The sequence below is a fragment of the Eublepharis macularius genome, chromosome 14 (assembly GCF_028583425.1).
Source record: "Eublepharis macularius isolate TG4126 chromosome 14, MPM_Emac_v1.0, whole genome shotgun sequence".
Classification (NCBI taxonomy): Eukaryota; Metazoa; Chordata; class Lepidosauria; order Squamata; family Eublepharidae; genus Eublepharis; species Eublepharis macularius.
This window is the reverse complement of record NC_072803.1, coordinates 44064532-44082925: the sequence shown is the minus strand read 5'-3', so window position 1 is coordinate 44082925 and position 18394 is coordinate 44064532. Positions and strand designations below refer to the sequence as shown.

Here is an 18394-nt window from a genome sequence, read left to right as displayed (position 1 = left end):
CTCCAGGATGCTCCGTCCTGATTGCAGCATGTTTGGGGTGACTGTTCCACACTGCAGGTTTTACGTGGAACTTCCCCATATGCGTGTTCTATCTTCCTTTACAATTTGTGGCAGTTTTATTTAGTTTTGGTGTTTGTGCTATTGCCATGGAGCAGTCTATTGAACAGAATCTCTTTGCACGTACTCTGTGTCACTAGGTCAGTAACCGTCTCCCAAAGCCCACTGGCGAATCATTCCTTGCATATGTGCCTGGCCTTTGATTGGTTAGATGCTTTCTCCTGTTTAACTGGTTGTTTAGATTGGCTATGCTGTCCTTCCTTCCGTTTTTGAATTATGGAGAGTAGCTAAAGAATTCAGCACAGCTGTGATCATGGCCAATTGATGGAGATGGTGCTTTGGAAGTTTATTGTTGAAGGCACCCATTCTGTTCCTCAGTAAAGACTTCTGCTATGCGTATACTCCTTATGTCAAGATTGAATTTGTTGTTACTGTGCACAGATTTTGTTCTAAGGTTTGTGTGTTGTTGTTGTTGTTGTTGGTAAATTCTGTTTCAGAATCGCCTAACCACCAGTAAATCATCATGAATGACAAGAAATGTTTTTGTATTTATTTATGTCATTTATAGTCTGCCTTTGTTTTTAAAAGGTATGAGTACTTATATTTACAGTTGTACTGATTTCCACCAATTCCCCCCCCCATCCCCAGAACTTGAGAGAGCCCCCCTTCAAAGGTGCTGGTATTCCATGCTGGTGAGTACCACCACAGAAAAAGGCCCAGGTGTCCCTTTGTTTGGTTCCTGTGGAGGGCATGCTGGGCGGAATATAGGGCACAAGTGAGAAGAAACACCCTAAAGCTTTTCTTCACCCCAGATCAACAGCATGACAATGGTTTCCCTTTTTCTCCAGGAGACCCCCACATACTTCTGCAGGCTTGCCTTTTTTCTCTTTCAATTGCATGTTGAAAAGGGACTTAGCACGCAGTGCACAGAGAGCTTGAAGATGATGTCCAGTCATAGTGTTCAGGTGTGTTCTTACAGTGTTCAAGGTGGCAGCAAGGAGAGGACTGGCTGCTTGTTTCTGATGTTCTTATTGATCATGCCAGTTTGTTTAATGCATGTTTGGTATACTGCTGTTTCAGCATCCATACATTTTATTGCATTAGCACATTGCCTTAGCAAATGGACACCAGGAGAAAACTGCAATGCAAACAATCTCCATACCAATTAAAACCATTAAAATGTCTGTTTAAAATCATGCAAATAATGATGATAAAAAGTTGCCCTCCCCTCACCAAAACAGAATGGTGAGGTGGGTAGGGAAAGGTGATGTGGCACAGGCTTTACAGATGGGAAAAACCCAAATCAGGTTGCTTCAGAAAACAAGGTCAGGGAAAACAGGCTTGAGAAAGAGTGGGGTGGTGGTGGGGAAACAGAGGAGCCAGGACAGCAAGGAGTATACAGCGAAGCTGAGGGGGAAACGGTAACAAAGGAAAATGAAACTAGAATATTAAGGTTGTCTGGAAGATGCCTGCGATGGCTACTACTAGAGTGAGAGGAAGAAGCCAAAGCTGGAGGGACACGCATAGATGGCTTGCCAGTGCCACACACCCTTTAAAAGAGGAGGACGTTCTCAGCTCCCTATTCTAGGCTACTCGGGAGGAGAGCCAGCAGGAGGAAGAGGAGACCCAGAACCCCCTCCCCTCCTGGCCCATGGGAAAAGGGATGTGGGGCTGTAATAGGGAAGCAAGGCCTGGCCACCCTCTTCTCTAACAGGCTCCACAATGTATCAATTACAGCCTCATAAAAACAACCCAGCACCTCTGAATTCTTTTAACAGTTGGCTATTCTCCAGTGCCATACAGTGCATCAAAAGCTTTCGCTAAAACATTCATCTTCAAATACTTTCACAGGTTCTGCAGAATAAAAGCTTGCCTAAGTAGGAATATTTTGCAAATTCTCCAGAATCTAAGCAAAGAGGAAGGAGTCTTTCCTCAGTTCTTCAGGGAGTAAATTCGAACAAGTTCTCATTTTGAAACTTCAGGTTTCAAAATCTAGCTTTACATTTTGGTACAATCGTACGTAGTTGGTCAAACTGAAGAATTATCTGCGGCCTTCAAGGGCTTCCAGTTCCTGCTGTGAAAGAAATATTTGCAAAGCATAAATTGGGTGTGTTTGTGTAGGCGGATATTTTTATTAGCATCCATAAATTACTGCCTGTGGCATTAACTGAAATCTTCAATTGTAAAGAGTTCTCCTTAGCAAAGCTTTTGTAACAAGCAAGGTTGAATTTCCGGGCATTCCTATCCTGATATTTGTGTAATGTTTTAGCCAAGTGGCAGATGAGTGCCGCTGTTAATTTCCATCCCCTCCCCAAGATGTTGGGGTTTTGTATTTGTATTATTAGCAATTGTTGTGGCTACTTTGCTAGAATTTTATCATGCTAAAAGTTTGCAAAGAGGAAGGTAAGCTGGCATGTGTATGTGTGCAGAGCTCCAGGTCTCCACTTATTAGTGGCACTTCTGTCTGAGGAGGTCTATAGTACGATGTACTCCAAAACTACACGGGAGCTCCCCCTTCTGAATAGCTTCTACCAGGGGGACTGGCAGACAGCAGCTATGTTGGGGTGCAGCAGAACTTGTCTGTGGATGACAATGACATGCTGTTGCTTGGGAGCAGAGTGTGTGGTTTCATGCTTCTTTGTTGTAAAGGAGATAAGAAATGTTGCTGTTAAATATGCTAAAGTGTGTCTTGGTTCGTTTGTTTGAAAAGGGGAATTGTGTATGAGGCCTGCCTTTGACCACTGTTTGTGGACTCTCTCCCTGGTGACATTCTGCATTCACTTGCTGTTTTGGGATATATAAATGCACAAAGCTGCTTTATACCAGCTCAGATCATTGGCCCACCTATCCCAATATCTACTGTTCCAAGCAACATCTCTCCAGGGGCTCAGGCAGAGAAGTGACCTTCTCAGCATCTGCTTCCTGAAACTATTTAACTGGAGATGGTGGGGATTGAACCTGGAACTTTGTGCATGCAGAATGGGTGCTCTGCCACAGATCTGTGGCCCCATCTACCTGGAGTACCATCCCATCTCATCCATTGCATGGGGTTGGCTTGATTTTATCAGTAAGTAGGCATATGCCACCCAATAGGTGTCTTTGAAGGTACAGGGTTTTTCCTTCCCTTGCATCAAGACCAAGCCTTCCTTTTCCAAGAACATCTGCCAGGTCTCTCTGGGACATTAAAGTAAGGCTTTGGAGTAACAAGCAGATGAGTTGGCAGGGGCATGCAGGCTGGCTGCTAGCCAAAGCCCTGGAGGTTTTGGTCCTTCCAGTTTCAAAAAAAATTGCTGTGAAGCAGTCCAAGCAGTTTTACAAATGTCTACAGAAATTGGAGGGAAACATGGTTATATGTTCAAAGAACCAGTAGTTAAGAATCTTCCTCCTCTTCCTTCTCCCAAGTAGTGATTCGCTTTGATAAAATCAGTTCATAAACACATAATTGGTAATTTTAAAAGGAAATGAGTAAAACTCACAGCAATGACAACATTAAAACAATAAAAACCTAACGGCAGTTTGAAATTTAGAATTGTTTCAATTAGCAACAGATATAACCTTGCTATTTTAAGTCATTGTAATTTAACAGCAGATCAGAGATTCAAACAGTGACCTGGGGAGTTTTGTGACTCAGGCCCTAACTGTATGTGACATTTTCAGTGTATTTGCCCTGGGTCTGTGCTGAAAACATAATTCCCAGGTACAAGTGAGTCCAATTTGAATTGGGACCACGAGGTGAAGGGGACTTAAGCCTTCCTTCCCCCACATATCTATATGTGTGGTTTCACCAGCAAATAGTAGCTTTGATTCTGATTTGACCTGTGCAGCCAGTCAGGTGAATTGGATTATTTTATGTATATTTGGTTCTATCTCCCCTCCCCAAGGTTATAAATAGATAAAAGCATACAAACGCTTCTCATGCACACCTGGAAAACATTTAATTGCAACTTTGAAACTGCCAAACTTGCTTAATACTGCTCTGTCTATGGCAATCTTTTCATTCTTAGTAATTTTATGAAACAGTGACCCTTAAGAAATGGCAGCTTTTCCATGTAAAAAATAAATCACTGGAAAGTTTTCTGCCCCCAAACTCTGACTATTGGTCACATGTCATTCATTAGCAGACTGACTAGAAATATTTCAATTGATTGCTCAACTGAATTCATTGAAAGAGAATGTTGGCTATTTGGAGAAAGAATTTTCCACCACCACCAAAGATCATCTGTCAATTCAGACATTCATAGCAAGAGCACCCTCTGCTGTTTGGAAGTATCTAAGCATGGAAAAATAAGATATAGTCATGCCCTCATGGAAAACTGTGTTTTCTTGCCCTGGGCTGTCGTCACACGGGCTTCTATTTAGCGCGAAAATGGCGCAATTTCCTGGTAAACACCCACCTTATTCCAACACTGATGCGATTTTCTCTCTTCTGCTTTGTGCTTGATAGTCGCGATATTTTGCGCCTCAGTGTGAATGCCTCACATCGATGTTTTTCGCCTCGCCACGCCATAGGCCCACCCGTTTTTTCTCTCCTCAATCCCAGAATCCATTTCTCCCACGACTCCCCCTTTTGTTTTTTGTAATAATGTCCTTATATCGCTATAACGACATCACACAATGAAAATTTTCTGCTGAAGAAAACAAGTAAAAATGACTGAATTGCCATTAGAGAAATTTTTATTTTAACCCAAAACCACACCTCGCTAAAAATGGCCGTGTTCAGTCATTTTTTTTTTAAATGACGATGTTATATCGATATAATGCCTTTATTTTTTTGCACGGGAAAATTTTAAACTCCGCAACCGTTCTATCCGACTTCCACTCTCAGTTTTGCGTTACCGAGAGGATCTTGGGCACGGAAGACTGCGGCCTCATCCAGCTGACAACAGCTTCAGTCGTGCACACGGATTTTGGATTATTCAGGAAACAGCAGTAGATTAGGAAGCTAATGTTATTCCGTTATCGCGGAATTAAACGCCAAAAAAAATAAAAAAGGGGGGGAGGAGCTGCTTCTGCGCCCATTAGAGAGAACGGAACAGAGCACTTAGGTGTGGACAGCTGGGAGCGCAAAGAAACGCGAGGTGACCCAAAGAAACGTTACTGTGCCGATATCAGCGATGACGCTATATGCTGTAAATTTAACGGAACAGATGCCCGTGTGACGACGGCCCTGGTTTAAGATTATAGTCTAAATAAACTGTCGATTGGGTGCCTTGTGAATAGAACTGCTCACTTGGTATTCGAGCTAATATATGGGTGACTGGTTTTGTTTTTCAGGATCTTACGAATGTGGGATATGTGGGAAGAAATACAAGTATTACAACTGCTTCCAGACACACGTGCGTGCTCACACAGGTATCAGTAGTCTTGCTGTATTTGCAATCCCTGCCAAATGTTTGTTCATATGTTAAGGACTCTGACAGAATCCCAAGAGAGAACTTCTTGTGTTTGCTATCTCTTTATCAAGTCCATATTTACAATCGAGATGTCCAGGAGCTTACTTTTCTTTTCTACAAAAGTAGAAGGAAGCTGAGATTCTTGGAAAACTGAACTCTGTGCCAAGTTCCACTCTGGCATTTCTGGGATATTTTATCCACATATCCTTATCAACTCTCTCTCTCTTGTGTCAGTTTTTCCTCCGCGCCCCCCCCTTACCGTGGAGCTATAAATGTCACCTACCAGAGCAAGCATACTGAGTGATCTGTGTGCTTTTCCATATCCCTCATAATACACACAACCATGTGCAATACACACATGGTTGTGTGTATTACAACCCTTTTTTTAAAAAAATCAACATTCACGAAATCAGTATATTTTGTCTAGGGAAGCTAAATTCTGTGACTAGATTAGGCCATGGGAAATGAGCAGGAAATGTTTGCATCATTTCCTTACTTTTATAAATCTGGCATTTTTTGCTAGTTTGCATAATCCTTTTGTTAATCATAGAGAAGAGCTATGTGATACATAGGGAGCTGAATCTCTTGCTGCTGGAAATATCACTGAGCCCATACTATCAGGTCTCTAGACCTCTATGATTACTGAAAGAGAATTCATTGAAGAAAAAAGAAAAAAAAAGATTCTTGGGAAGCTAAATTCCACAACCAGTTCTACATTCTGCACTTTTTCTGCACACGTGCAAAAATGAGCCCCTGATATTGCCAGGGGATTTTGACTCTGGTGTTCTGTGGCATTTGTGGCATAGGACGGGGAAATTGAAGCCAAGTGTGCAGTTCGTGGGTCTGCATATAACTTTGTGCCACTGACTCTGTAGCCCACAAGAAGCTCCAGGTGACTCAGGGTAGTGAGCTAAGCTGCGTGCAATAGGGGAACGCCTTGAGGGCCTTATCCCAATTTAGCTCAGAAGAAGATGCCTTCCAGCCTCACATTTCATGCTGGGGCAGAAGGGTGCTTTTTGCCATGGAAGTCTATGCAGTGCACCAGGGGGAATTGGGGGCCAGGATCTTGGGGGCCCACTCTGCAGGAAATCTGCTTTTGAGGCTTGTAACGCAACTTCTAAGCTGGGCTTTCTCTTTGTGCAGACACGGAAGCTGCCTCGGGTGAAGGAGCCTCCCCAGGCAGTAAGTACAACCTTCCTGTATGTATATCAGGGAGGGTGACGGGGTGGGGCGGAACAGGATGGGAGGTGATGTGTGTGTGTATGGGTTATTTTTATTGAGTTGAGCTATTCTGTTCCTCGGTCAGCCTGCTGGCATAATTCATAGGTAGCCCACACTATCTAGAAGGCTCCAGACTTGCTGTCTTGTTTGTTGCGCTGAACACACTTATGGCGATACACAAATGAAGTTGACAGGGTCACAGGTGTAGAAGGGGTCATGCGAGTCCCCTGCCCATGTGAGCAGCATCCCTTGCTTGCTGCCACCACCCACCTTACTGGCCTTCCCCTATCGCTGCTGCTGTTTTCAAGTCAGAGGAACCAAATGTCTGTAGTGTTTAAGCATGCACTCAGTGCCTTCACTTGAGTGCTTGCTTGTTTTCTCTATCTAGATTTCAAAGGGGTCCACAAAACCTCAGCTTTGTGTGCTCAGCAAGCAGAGGAAGGCTGGGGTGGAGGAGGGATTGGCTGTCTTTCCCCTGCTCTCAAGGTTTCTGTTTGCATGAAGGGTTTCTTTATGCAAAAGAGCATTCGAAGCTGGAATCCAACACCTATACTTTGCTCTAATGCAGCCAATTCTGTCACCTCAGGGCTATGACGCATTCTCCTGCATGTGTGAATTTGGTCTTGAAGTAGAAAATATCCTGACTTTTACCACTCTTTAATGTGCACATGTACACACACACACAGAATTCTACCCAGGATAGCTCAAGTGATCTTGAGAATATGCCGTCAACTGGGGTTAGGAGTACCTTTGCATCTTATGCTGTGAGATATTTCTGACAACAGCCTATATCCGATCCCTCCATCTTAGATTCCTAGGTTTCAAGAATTGCAAAGCCTCTGTGTGCTTTAGAAAATGTCCAAGATCTGTAGTTACCTGTGAATTTTCTCGGCTACACTTTTGATTGTGTCCTTTGGAGATAATTGTACTACCTCTGTCAGACTTAAGATATACCAGAATGGCATTGTAATAGACTAGGAGGAGAGGGGAAGGGTGGGGAATAACATGTTGCACTTACGAAGGCTTTCTGTGATATGGCAACATCTCTTGGATGTGTAGATATCCAGTCTCCCTACAAGCAGTGGGAGACTTAACTTTGGTGGGGGGCCTTGCCATCAATGTCATAATGTTGCTGGAAATGTTCTGGTCTCGTTCTCTGTGCACCCAGAAGTGACAGCAGTGTGCCACCAGGAATTATCTGGTATTTCTCAAACCTCTATGGTTTTACTATAGAATCTTTGAGAAATGCCAGAGTGTCCCTTGTCACTTCCTGTTTAAACTAGAAGCAACACAGACATGCTGGGATGATGCTGGTGCACCAGCCCCCCGCTCCCCACCAGCAGGCATAAAAGGGCCCGGCATCCCTACTTGGTAGAATTTCAAACTTTCTCTTGAGCTTCTGAACCCACGTTCTCTTTTTCCTCCTTGCAGACAATTTTCGGTACACGTGTGATATCTGTGGGAAGAAGTACAAATATTACAGCTGTTTCCAAGAACACCGAGACCTGCATGCTGTGGATGGTGAGTAGGTTCTCCTGGGTTCCTCAGCATGAGAGCGAAGGCGGGAAAGGAGTGTGTGGCTACAGTGTAGCTCAAGTGTGGCTTCTGTACCTCTCAGGTTTTCACCCTCCAGCTTCCTTTTTTAACAAATGCAATTTGGAGCATTTAATGGAGTGATGACTCAGTGGCAGAGGACCTGCTTTTGTCTGCAGAAGGTCCCAGATTCAATCCCCAACATCTCCAGGATGGGGGTAGTAAGTGTTGGTCTGCTTGAAACTCCAGAAAGCTATTGCTGATCACAATATACAATAGTACATTAGATGGACCAATAGTCAGACTTTTGCTATAAGACATCTTCACATGTTCATAACTGACCACGTGGGTTGAAGATCCTATTCCCAGCATGGCCTGGGCAAAATTGCCATTTTACTGTATCAGCTGCTACAATTTATAACACTGGAATAACTCCACCTCTGCTGAATACTTCCCATCTAGAGCCCAGTGTGACATTCTCCTCCCACTCAACTTTCATCTGCATCTTCTTTCTTCTCCCTCAGCTGTCTGGATTTTGTCTGGCTTTTCTCCCTGCCTTTTTGATTCTAATTCCTTCTCAGCAGTTGGAATGTGAGAACGTATTCTGTGACATTGCACCATTTAGCCAGTGCCCAGAGACAGGGATGGACTTCGATGTGGGACTGTTGATCGTGCATTACAGGGAGGACTTATCTTAAGATCAGTGACGGCTAGTGTCCATCAGGGCTCTTTGGGCAGAGGAATCCTATGGTGCTAGTTTACAAAAGAAATAAAAATGAAAACAAACTCCATGTTGTCACAGATTGTACTTTCGTACACTGTATTGATAACTTTGGAGGTAATGGACAGACAGGTTTAACCTTAACACAATTATGGCTACCCAGACTGAGTGAGTGAGTAGAATAAACACTAGTGGGCAAGAAAAGCTTCCAGTGTCACAGAAAAACAAAACTAAGTGCACCTTTCTTCTCCCTTCCTCAGTTGTAGTTGCAGCAGTGGGAGTCCCGTGCAAGCAAAAATCAGCTATTCCTTAAGAAAGAAAGATGGCTTCCACATGGGATATCTGCCCCAAGTTCAGTGCTTTGGGGGAGCAGGTTTTTTTCCTGCTTCTGCACAACATCATGGTGCATTTGTGCTCCCCTGGGGGGTTCCCTGGCTTTTCTCCAGTCTTTCTCAAACCAACTTTGCAATGAAGCTTTGGGAAAGAGTGCAGTAAAACCTGGGTGGCTGCTGTGTGGCTGGGAAATTTTGGATTTTCCAGCCCCTGTGGCAGCTGTTTTCCCTAATCCTGTTCCTGTGGCAGCCACTTGCTCCACCACTGGAGTCTTTTAATTTAAATTGATGCTAGAATATTATACCAGTAGACCATTGTAGCAATAGATGTAGCAGGTTCTCTGAATTCCCAGCTTTCATATTTTTTTTCTTACTGGAAGCCTCTACCCCCTTTCCTTGCCTGTGCAAAGTGGCAACTGGGTTACAATGTCATGATACTGAATAGCTTTCTGTTGTCACTGATTTTGTTATTGGGAGATGAGGGTAGCCATAGAACCAACCTCTGCTTGTCAAGAAAGTCTCTTGCCTTGCCGTTGCTTTGGAGTGAGGTGATAGCTGCTGCAGGTTGCTTTAAGGTCTACAACCCTCTACACAACAATGACTGGGGTATGATTGACTTAGATTGTGGTATTGTTCAGCAAGGCAGGCATGCATATCTCCAGGTGCCAAGGGAAGAGCCGTGGCTCAGCAATAAAGGATGTGCTTTGCAAACAGAGGTTCAAACCCTGGTATCTCCTGTCAAAGGGTCTTCTTGAGTATTGGCTCACAATACCTCTGCCTGAGTCCTTGAAGAGCTGATGCCAGTCAGCGTAGATCTGAAGCAGGTGGACCAATGATTGGATTCAGCATAAAGCAGCTTTGTATACCTTTCAACTTGGCCTTACACACACAACATCAGTGTCGTGAAAAAAGCTCTCGGGATCCTTTTAGCTCTTGGGTTACCAGGACATTTGCCATTTTCCTTGCCTCATCCTGGGAAAACAGGAAAGGAAGGAACTTTGGTTAAATGGTGATGAAGGAGTTCTGAACAGCTTCCATGCAGGACTTTATTTTCTGTCTTGTATCTTTGTTTCTATGAAGCACTCGGGAGGCCTTCCAGCCATGCCCTTTAGCCACATTGCACTGCTTCTCCCACTAAGAAAAATGTAGATGCTTGTTATTACCTTTGGGAGGATTGAATGAGACATTCTGGGGAGTGCCTGAGACTCTGCTGAATATCACAAACCATGTTGGGGGAGGGGGGTACTTTGGAGGAGAGAATTGGCTGGGTGAGAGAGAGGTGCTTAATCCATCCCCTGCTTCTTCCCCACACTCCCCTTCCCTCATCAGGATGCCCATGCTGCAGCTAGGAAGAGGAGAGCAATGCAGAAGCAATGCATTAAGCATCTTTCCCCCATCTGCCGCATTCCCCTTCTCTCCAAATGATGTTTTTTAGGTGCATGGAAGAGACCTAGCTGCAGACTTAACATGTGTTCCGGCTTGGCGCTTTACTATTATATATAGCCAGTCACACTTTTTTGAAAGAACATGAAAGGAAAATTATCGTGCGACTGGATATTGTCCAGCATGAGCATCTCCTGAACTCCTCTTGCTAAAGCTGAAAGTCTCTTTCTCTGAAAGAGCTCCATGCAGAGCTCCCCACAATCTTCTGTGTACTTTGCAGCCCAGCTTTATGAGGTTCCACACATCCGTTGTTGTAGATTGCCAGGTGTGGGGGAAACCATGGATTGGTAGGGGTAATTTACTTCCAGACTGTGCTGGATTAAGGAAGTGGGTGACGGATACCCACTTTGAGGGGCCCCTGCTGGACTGTGGTTCAGGCTTGTCCCTACCAGTTTTTATAGGTGTGGGGCAATTTCAATTTACAGGGCATGGAACTGAGGCAGTTCTTATTTGTCTGCTTTCATTCTGGCAAATGCTTGTAACTAGGAAATGAAAGGAAACCTGAAGATGACCTAACAACATGTGACTGTGTGTTGCATTGTAATTGTAAACTCATTCATACTTACAATATCCTCCCGCCACCCCAAATTCATTGTGCAAACACCGTTAAATTGAATCAATGCAAATGCTAGTATCTTTTGCTGGTAATATGCCAATGTATTTAAACTGAATCAGTCCATTCAATGGATAAAGTATTTTGAGTATAATCAGTTAATGGGCCTTAGTTCAAACAAGCTTAGAAACAGGTAGGGGAAAACGGGCTGCACGTTGCAGCAGCAGGGGTGGGGCGAGGGAGCATGAATTAGTTTGTAAAATGTCTCTCCCTGTATAGTTAAATCATTAGTGGAATTAATACTAGATGATGAGAGTGCAAGGAATTTAAATTAGAAAGAAAGAAAAGGGGAGAGTTTATTAGAGATTCGAATGTCAGAGTAGGGTCTGAAAAACCCAGGTTTGAATCCCCACTCTGACCTTGAAGTTCACTGGGGGTGACTTTGGGCCATTCTCACTCAGCTTAACCTACTTCACTGGCTGGTGGTTGTGAGGATAAAGCAGAAGAGGGGAGAAGGATGTTGTCATCTCCTGTTGATCCCCATTGGTGGGGGAGGGGGAAAGAAGAGTATGAATATCGAAATAAACGTAGGAGTGTCTCTGCCTGCTGTCGCTTGCCGATTACTCTGGACTTGGGGACCTTTGCCAGCCTGGGGCTGCTTTTTTTGTCTTCCAGACCCCTACGACCAAACAATCATAGCCAAGGATGAGGTGAAGGAAGAGGAGCCTGAGCCGTTTCAGAAGATTGGTCCAAGTATGACTTACCGAGTTTGCAACTTAAGTAATTAACCAGCTTTCGAAGTATACAGTGTGGGTTTTGTTGAGGCCCAGCCTTTGCCACTAGATATTTAGCAAGAGAGTAGTCTGTGGGCCAGAACTTTAGGTGCTGTGGCCAAATGAAGGATGTGCATTGGGAGTGGTGGCTGTATGAGCTGGGTGTATACATGTTGGCCACAGTGTTCATTGAAAAGGGGAAGGTGGGGAGCAAGCCTTCAAAATCCCAGGTGCGCGAGAAAGTCTTGAGTCAGGCCTCCAGAGTGTCTACGTGGCTTGTATGCAGTGTGGCGATTCTAGCTCGCTCTTCCCTGCTCTGGTCTCCAGGCCTGTCCCTCCTTCCAAGTTTTTGTCAAAGGTGGCCCTTGGAAAATTGGAATTAAAATAATGCAGAAAGCTTGGATAATCATGCAGTCCCAAATTTGGACAAGAAGGTCTGCAAACAAGGGCTAACCCTTCTTAGTGGTATTGCATTCATGCTGACCCTAATAAATTCCCAGATCTACTGTCTGGACAAATGAGGATGGGTACAGCCTTAGGAAGGGGATCATAGTTCAGTGGTCAAGTATCTGCTTTCTGGGCAGAAGGTCCCTGATCCAATCCTTGGAATGTCCAGTTAATGGATTTTAGATAGGAGGACTGGGAAAAACCTTTCTTTGTCTGAAACCATGGAGACCCACTGCAGGTCACAAAAGATGCTGACATCTAAGGCAGCTTCTTATAGTCATGTGTGCTATGCTCAGTCAGGGCAGGCAGCATCCTTTGGGTGCATCCATGTTTTCCTGTCTCCAGAAAAGGGGTTGTCTGCTGTTTGTGGCCAGGTGTTATTTAGCAGTGAAACTTGTTTTGCATGCAAGAGGGCCCTGCAGCTGTTTCTAAATGGCTGTAGCATAGATTAAGGGCCTATTCATACAACCATGATTATAGTTTGGTGATTGTAACACTGAGCCACCAACTCGCACTTGGGAATGAAGTCAAGCACCTGGATGGAGCTTCCGTTAACCTTGTGCCCTCTCAGAACTCAGTGAAGCCAGTTTGTACATGCAGCTGGCAGTCTTTCAGTGAGGGGCACAGTTGAGTGAACGAACTCTAAGCTTATGGGTAGCACACAGGGTGGGTATGACAAAGGCTTTTTAGTGTAACAAAAATAGAAAATAAAAGAGTGGGAATATGGATTTATAAAATTACGTGTGAAGGAAGTGGATCAAGAGAACTTTGTCTCTCTTAATAATAGAATTTGGAGTCAGCCAAGTAAAGCTGATGAGAAATAAGTTCAGAGGAGACAGATGTATATGTTACTTCATACAATGCCTAATGTATCTCATGGAACTAACCACTGCAGGATAAACTTGGGGCTTTTTTTCAGCGGGAACGTGGTGGAACGGAGTTCCGGAACCTCTTGAAAATGGTCACATGGCTGATGGCCCCGCCCCCTGATCTCCAGACAGAGGGGAGTTTAGATTGCCCTCCGCGCCGCTGAGTGGCGCGGAGGGCAATCTAAACTCCCCTCTGTCTGGAGATCAGGGGGTGGGGCCATCAGCCATGTGACCATTTTCTCCAAGGTCAACCTACTGAGTTCCACCACCTCTTTTCCCAGAAAAAAAGCCCTGGATAAACTAATAAGCTACTACCATAGATGGCTCTGGTAGATAGATTCCTAGAGAATAGGCCCATCAATGGTTTTTACTCATGACAGGCAAATGATACCTCCATGTATAGAGGCAGCACAACTCTAAACACTGGTTGCTGGGGAGGGGAGGGTAAAAACTGGGGCCTCTTGTCTCCTAGCTTGTGGGCCTTCTGGGCCCTCTTGTGGTCCATTGCTAGAAACAGGATGCTGGACAAGATGGACTTTTAGGTCTAATCCAGCAGGACTTCTCTTGTATCCGCCCTCCTTTCTCACAGTCTTTTTCTTTCTTTTTTTTCCTTCCCAGAAACTGGCAACTACACATGTGAATTCTGTGGCAAGCAGTACAAGTACTACACTCCCTACCAGGAGCACGTGGCACTTCACGCCCCTATCAGTGAGTGTCTGGCTGCAATGTGTGTTACATTGAGGGTTCTGCTAGCTGCCTGCAAGAAAGGAGAGCTGGATTTTGAGTGGATGCCCACGTAGTCACTTCATGGTGGCAAAGGGACTGCAAAGCGGTCATGGAGGAGGAGGGAACAGCTGAGAAAGGGATGAAAAGCAAAATAAAAAGGCTAGAATTTGTCCTTTGGAGGTGGGGCAATAGCAGTTTCTGCATTTCTGGAAGGGAGGTAATAGTTGTTCTATGTATTTATAGACTCCAAAGGGGAAGGGTACAACCTCCTCCCCCCAAAAGAGGAAAAACTGGACAACTGATGCAGCCTTACCCTGTTTGTGTATAGTAAGTCTTTGGGGTGGGTGGAGTCAGAATGGTGTGGTGGAAATAAAAAGATAATCCTGATGTGTTTTTCAAATTCTCCAAAGGATTTTTTTAAAAAGGATCAGACTCATTTGTGTAAGGAGAAAAAGTGGTGTTTACCTTAAAAAAAATCCCCTTCCCCAAGGAAACTTTTGAAATGTGTAGGGAATTTTTTTTATCAAACTTCAGGCTGTGCACTGTGATTGGCTTTGTGTTGTTTTCCTGTATTTTATGCCCAAAGCCACTTTTATATTATTGGCTGCAGTTACAGGGTTGGCTCCTATTAGTGCTTCCAGTGTAAAAAAGCCCCTTTTGACAAATGGAAAAGCTATGGCAGGAAGCATGGGACTTGCATGGGGCGGGGGGAGTCACATGGATCAAGGGCTAAAATGAGGAGGGGACTTGATTGAAATCACTCAGAAAAGCTAGCAGGATCCTCCAAACCATTAATTTATTTCCTTGTGGCATCAACTTCCTTGACATGTTATTTTTGAGATAATTACCCTACTTTTTTTTGGCTGTAATAGCATTGAAAGTGTCTTAGAGATAACAATTAAAAAACAACCAATATGTGTTTTTAAAATCATTTGTCTTTTTATTCCTTGGCTTTCTCCCCAATGGGAACCTAAAGTAGCTTGTATTGTTCTCCTCTCCTTTTTATCCTCACATCAACAACCCTGTGAGGTAGGTTAGACTAAGAGAAAGTAACTGTCCCAAGGTCACCAAGCAAGGTTCCATGCTAGAGTGAGGATTTGAACCTGGGTCTCCTGGATCTTGGGACAGAAACAAGAGGAGGGGAAACCCAACCTGATGAACAAGTCAGGAACCAGAAAGGTAGAATGACCAAGAAAAAATAAAATAAAGAAGAAATATAATAATAGTTTATTACACAGTGTAAAAGCAATAAAAAACCTTGCTCAGTTGCATACTATGAATCCTCAGTTACCAGAGTATGTTTAGGTAGTGGACTCAAAGTGGCCTATAGCAAGATCACAGTGAAACATTAGAAGTACGTAATAAAATCCACTACAATCAATGCATAAAATCAGTAAAAGCAGCAAAACCAAAATGAAATAAAGCAGTACTGAAAACAGTAAAACCATTTTAGTCAGCAAATTTAGTGAAACTGTAGATGCCAAAGCAAAAAAACCAATAAAACTATCAGTAAAACCGGAGACTTCAGAATATTAGTTAGCTTGTATACATCATTAAAGACAAGAGGGAATGCCAGTTTCAATAGAGGGAGAGGAGAGCTAGTGTGGCATTAGTGGGACATCTAGGCCTGTAGAGACCCAAGTTAAAATCTCTACTTGGCCCTCTGGGTGACCGTGGTCCAGTAACACTCTTTCAATCTAATCTTACCTCTCAAGATAGTTGTGAAAATTAAATGGAGGAAGAGAGACCCATATATGTTTCTCTGAGTTCTGTGGAGAAAGCACAAGAAAAAAATACAGTGCCTTGTTTCCCAACCAGCCAGCACCATTGCTGGGGGGACAGGGGAGGGACAGGACCAGCCGCTGAGAAAAGATCAGTGTAGGAGCTATCCACAGAGTTCAGGAATTAGGGAGGCAGGCAAGGGTCTGGGGAACTAGGATCTGCTCAGCAGAAGCACTCTGTAAGCTGGAATATGAACTGGTCTTCTGGAATGTTGGAGCAGCAAAGGAGTCTTACAGAGCTCAGTGGCTCTGGCCTTCCTCTTGTTTGAGTGAGAGCCATGATCCTGGCCAGACTGGGTTCAGCTCCCTCCTTAGGGCCATAGTTTGTGGCGAGAATCCTTCTTTGAGGTTCCATTGTGCTTTGAAGCTCATTCTGGCAGATAGGAGGATGATTGAGGCAAGAGGTAACATATAAATGTAGTTTATCATGCTTGCATTTGGTTTCAGTAGGCGATGAAATTCAGATGGTTTTCTGAGACATTTCCACTTAACTACCTAAATGTTGGCAAAGGCAATCTTGGGGAATTAGGGTTGGTCTTAGCACACAGTTTTCTTCATCATGCAAATTCCCTGCTCACTTCCATGAGACATTTTTGTGGGGGAGAGACTCTGAGCAGCCACTGTTGCCAGCAGTGTTTGTCAACTTGAGGTGAAGATAGTGCAAACTGAGTTGTTTGCAATATCAAGTAAAGAGATGGTGTTTGATGTGACAAGGGCCTTCGTCTAAGAAATGAAGGATGGGGGCTGTGGCTCAGTGTAGAGTTTCTGCTTGGAATGCTGAAGGTCCCAGGTTCAGTCCCAACTTCTCCAGTTAAAAGAAACAGGTAGTAAGTGATGTGAAATACGTCCACCTGAGATCCTGGAGAGCTGCTGCCGGTCTGAGTAGACAATCCTGACTTTAATGGACTAGTGGTCTGATTCAATATAAGCACCTTCATGTGTTATGCTCTGAGTGGACGGCCAAGGATGATTGCTTACCAACACAACGTCAGACACAGGCTGTCCTTCTGCATATCTGGCTCTTCTGATTATCACCTCTTGCAGCTTGCAATGAAACCCAGGCTGGTTAGGTAGTTGAGGGAGATGCAGACTTGGACTTTCATGTCCAAGGGGTTTGTTCTATGCTCATTCCTGCTGGATGAGTGAGACAGTTTTTTTAATGCCATTACAGTCTTCACTGGTGCTTCTGGTGTCAGAACTGAATTTCCCCTCAGATGTCCAAAACAAATACAGAGGGGTTTTCACCACAGAGAGGCCAAGGCCTAGAGTGACAACATTCCGTGCCCATAAAGATGGCCAATGGCAGTTTTGGCCTTTTACTAGAAACTTAAGCTGGGATAATAACAACAACAACAACAACAACAACATTCGATTTATATACCACCCTTCAGGATAATTTAACACCCGTTCAGAGTGGTTTGCAAAGTATGTTATCATTATCCTCACAACAACAATCACCCTGTGAGGTGGGTGGGGCTGAGAGTGCCTAGAAGCTGTGTCTGACCCAAGGTCACCCAGCTGGCTACAAGTGGAGGAGTGGGGAATCAAACCCAGTTCTCCAGATTAGAGTCCCGCACTCTTAACCACTATACCAAACTGGCTCTTGATATTTTGCTCTCTTTCTGCCTGTATGGGGAACTGTACCCTTCCTGATTCATTTCTGTTTCTTTTGAGCTGTATGAGGTTTAAAGGGGGATGGATTGAAAAAGCTGTGGGGCAGGGCAGCATTGCCTTAACAGAACTTTATGGAGAGGCATATGGAGGGGGCTTCTTTTGGATTCAGGGAGGTCTGTCTAGGGGTGGCTAGTGATGTTACATTAAGGTGTACTTTGTGTTCACGTCTTGCCTTTGTGATTGGGATCTGGGTAGTAACGTAAAAATTCTCATTGGAAAAATGGTGAAGGGAGGTCTTAAGGGGGAGAAATGGGGTGGGCTTGTTTTCCTCATTTCCCCCTGATCCCCTGTCAATCTTGAACTTGCTCTTCCCTTAAGAATGCCAATAGAAGTAACCTTTCTGTAGAGCAGCCATCTTATATACTAATAGCAAAGTGGTCCTGAATGGTGGATACCTAAACCTAGAGACTGAAGCCATGAGCGGACAAGACAGATCTTCCTACACACCTGAAAAATGCCTCAAGCTTGCAAAAAATCTGAAATCTAAAAAAAAAAATATATTGAGGTTTTTAAAAAACCCAAATGTTAAAGGAGCTCTTGTAGCATTAACCAGATGCCCTCAGTAGCTGTTGCTAGGCAACCATTAGCCGGTATTCCAGGTTTGGTTTCTGTCAGTAAAAGGACAGGAGAGGAGGGATTTCTGTCAGTAAAAGGAGAAGGGGCAGGGCCCCTTCCAGTGTTGTTTGGGCCTTTGAGGGAGGACTTTTTGGGGCCTGGCCCAGAAGCAACCACTGGGTGACCTGATACTGCATAACTTGCATGACTCACCCAGGTCTGGCTGCTTGTTACTGCTCAACAGCAGCCCCCCCACCCCTCCAAGCTAGTGTAGTGTAGTGGTTAGAGGTTCAGAGTAGGATGTGGGAGATCCAGG

At 44.3% G+C, this 18394-nt stretch overlaps 1 protein-coding gene across 4 annotated transcripts in view; it reads left to right on the top strand.

Moving 5' to 3' along the window:
• Positions 1 to 18394, top strand: part of ZNF618 (zinc finger protein 618) — a 127210-nt gene that overhangs the window by 86523 nt on the left and 22293 nt on the right. For 3 of the 4 annotated variants that reach the window (XM_054997564.1, XM_054997562.1, XM_054997563.1), the window contains 5 exons: positions 5332 to 5409; positions 6594 to 6632; positions 8103 to 8192; positions 11929 to 12033; positions 13961 to 14050. In XM_054997564.1, coding sequence (XP_054853539.1) covers positions 5332 to 5409; positions 6594 to 6632; positions 8103 to 8192; positions 11929 to 12033; positions 13961 to 14050 — 402 coding nt within the window. The remainder of the gene's footprint in view (positions 1 to 5331; positions 5410 to 6593; positions 6633 to 8102; positions 8193 to 11928; positions 12034 to 13960; positions 14051 to 18394) is intronic. The other variant, XM_054997565.1, reaches the window with a different exon arrangement.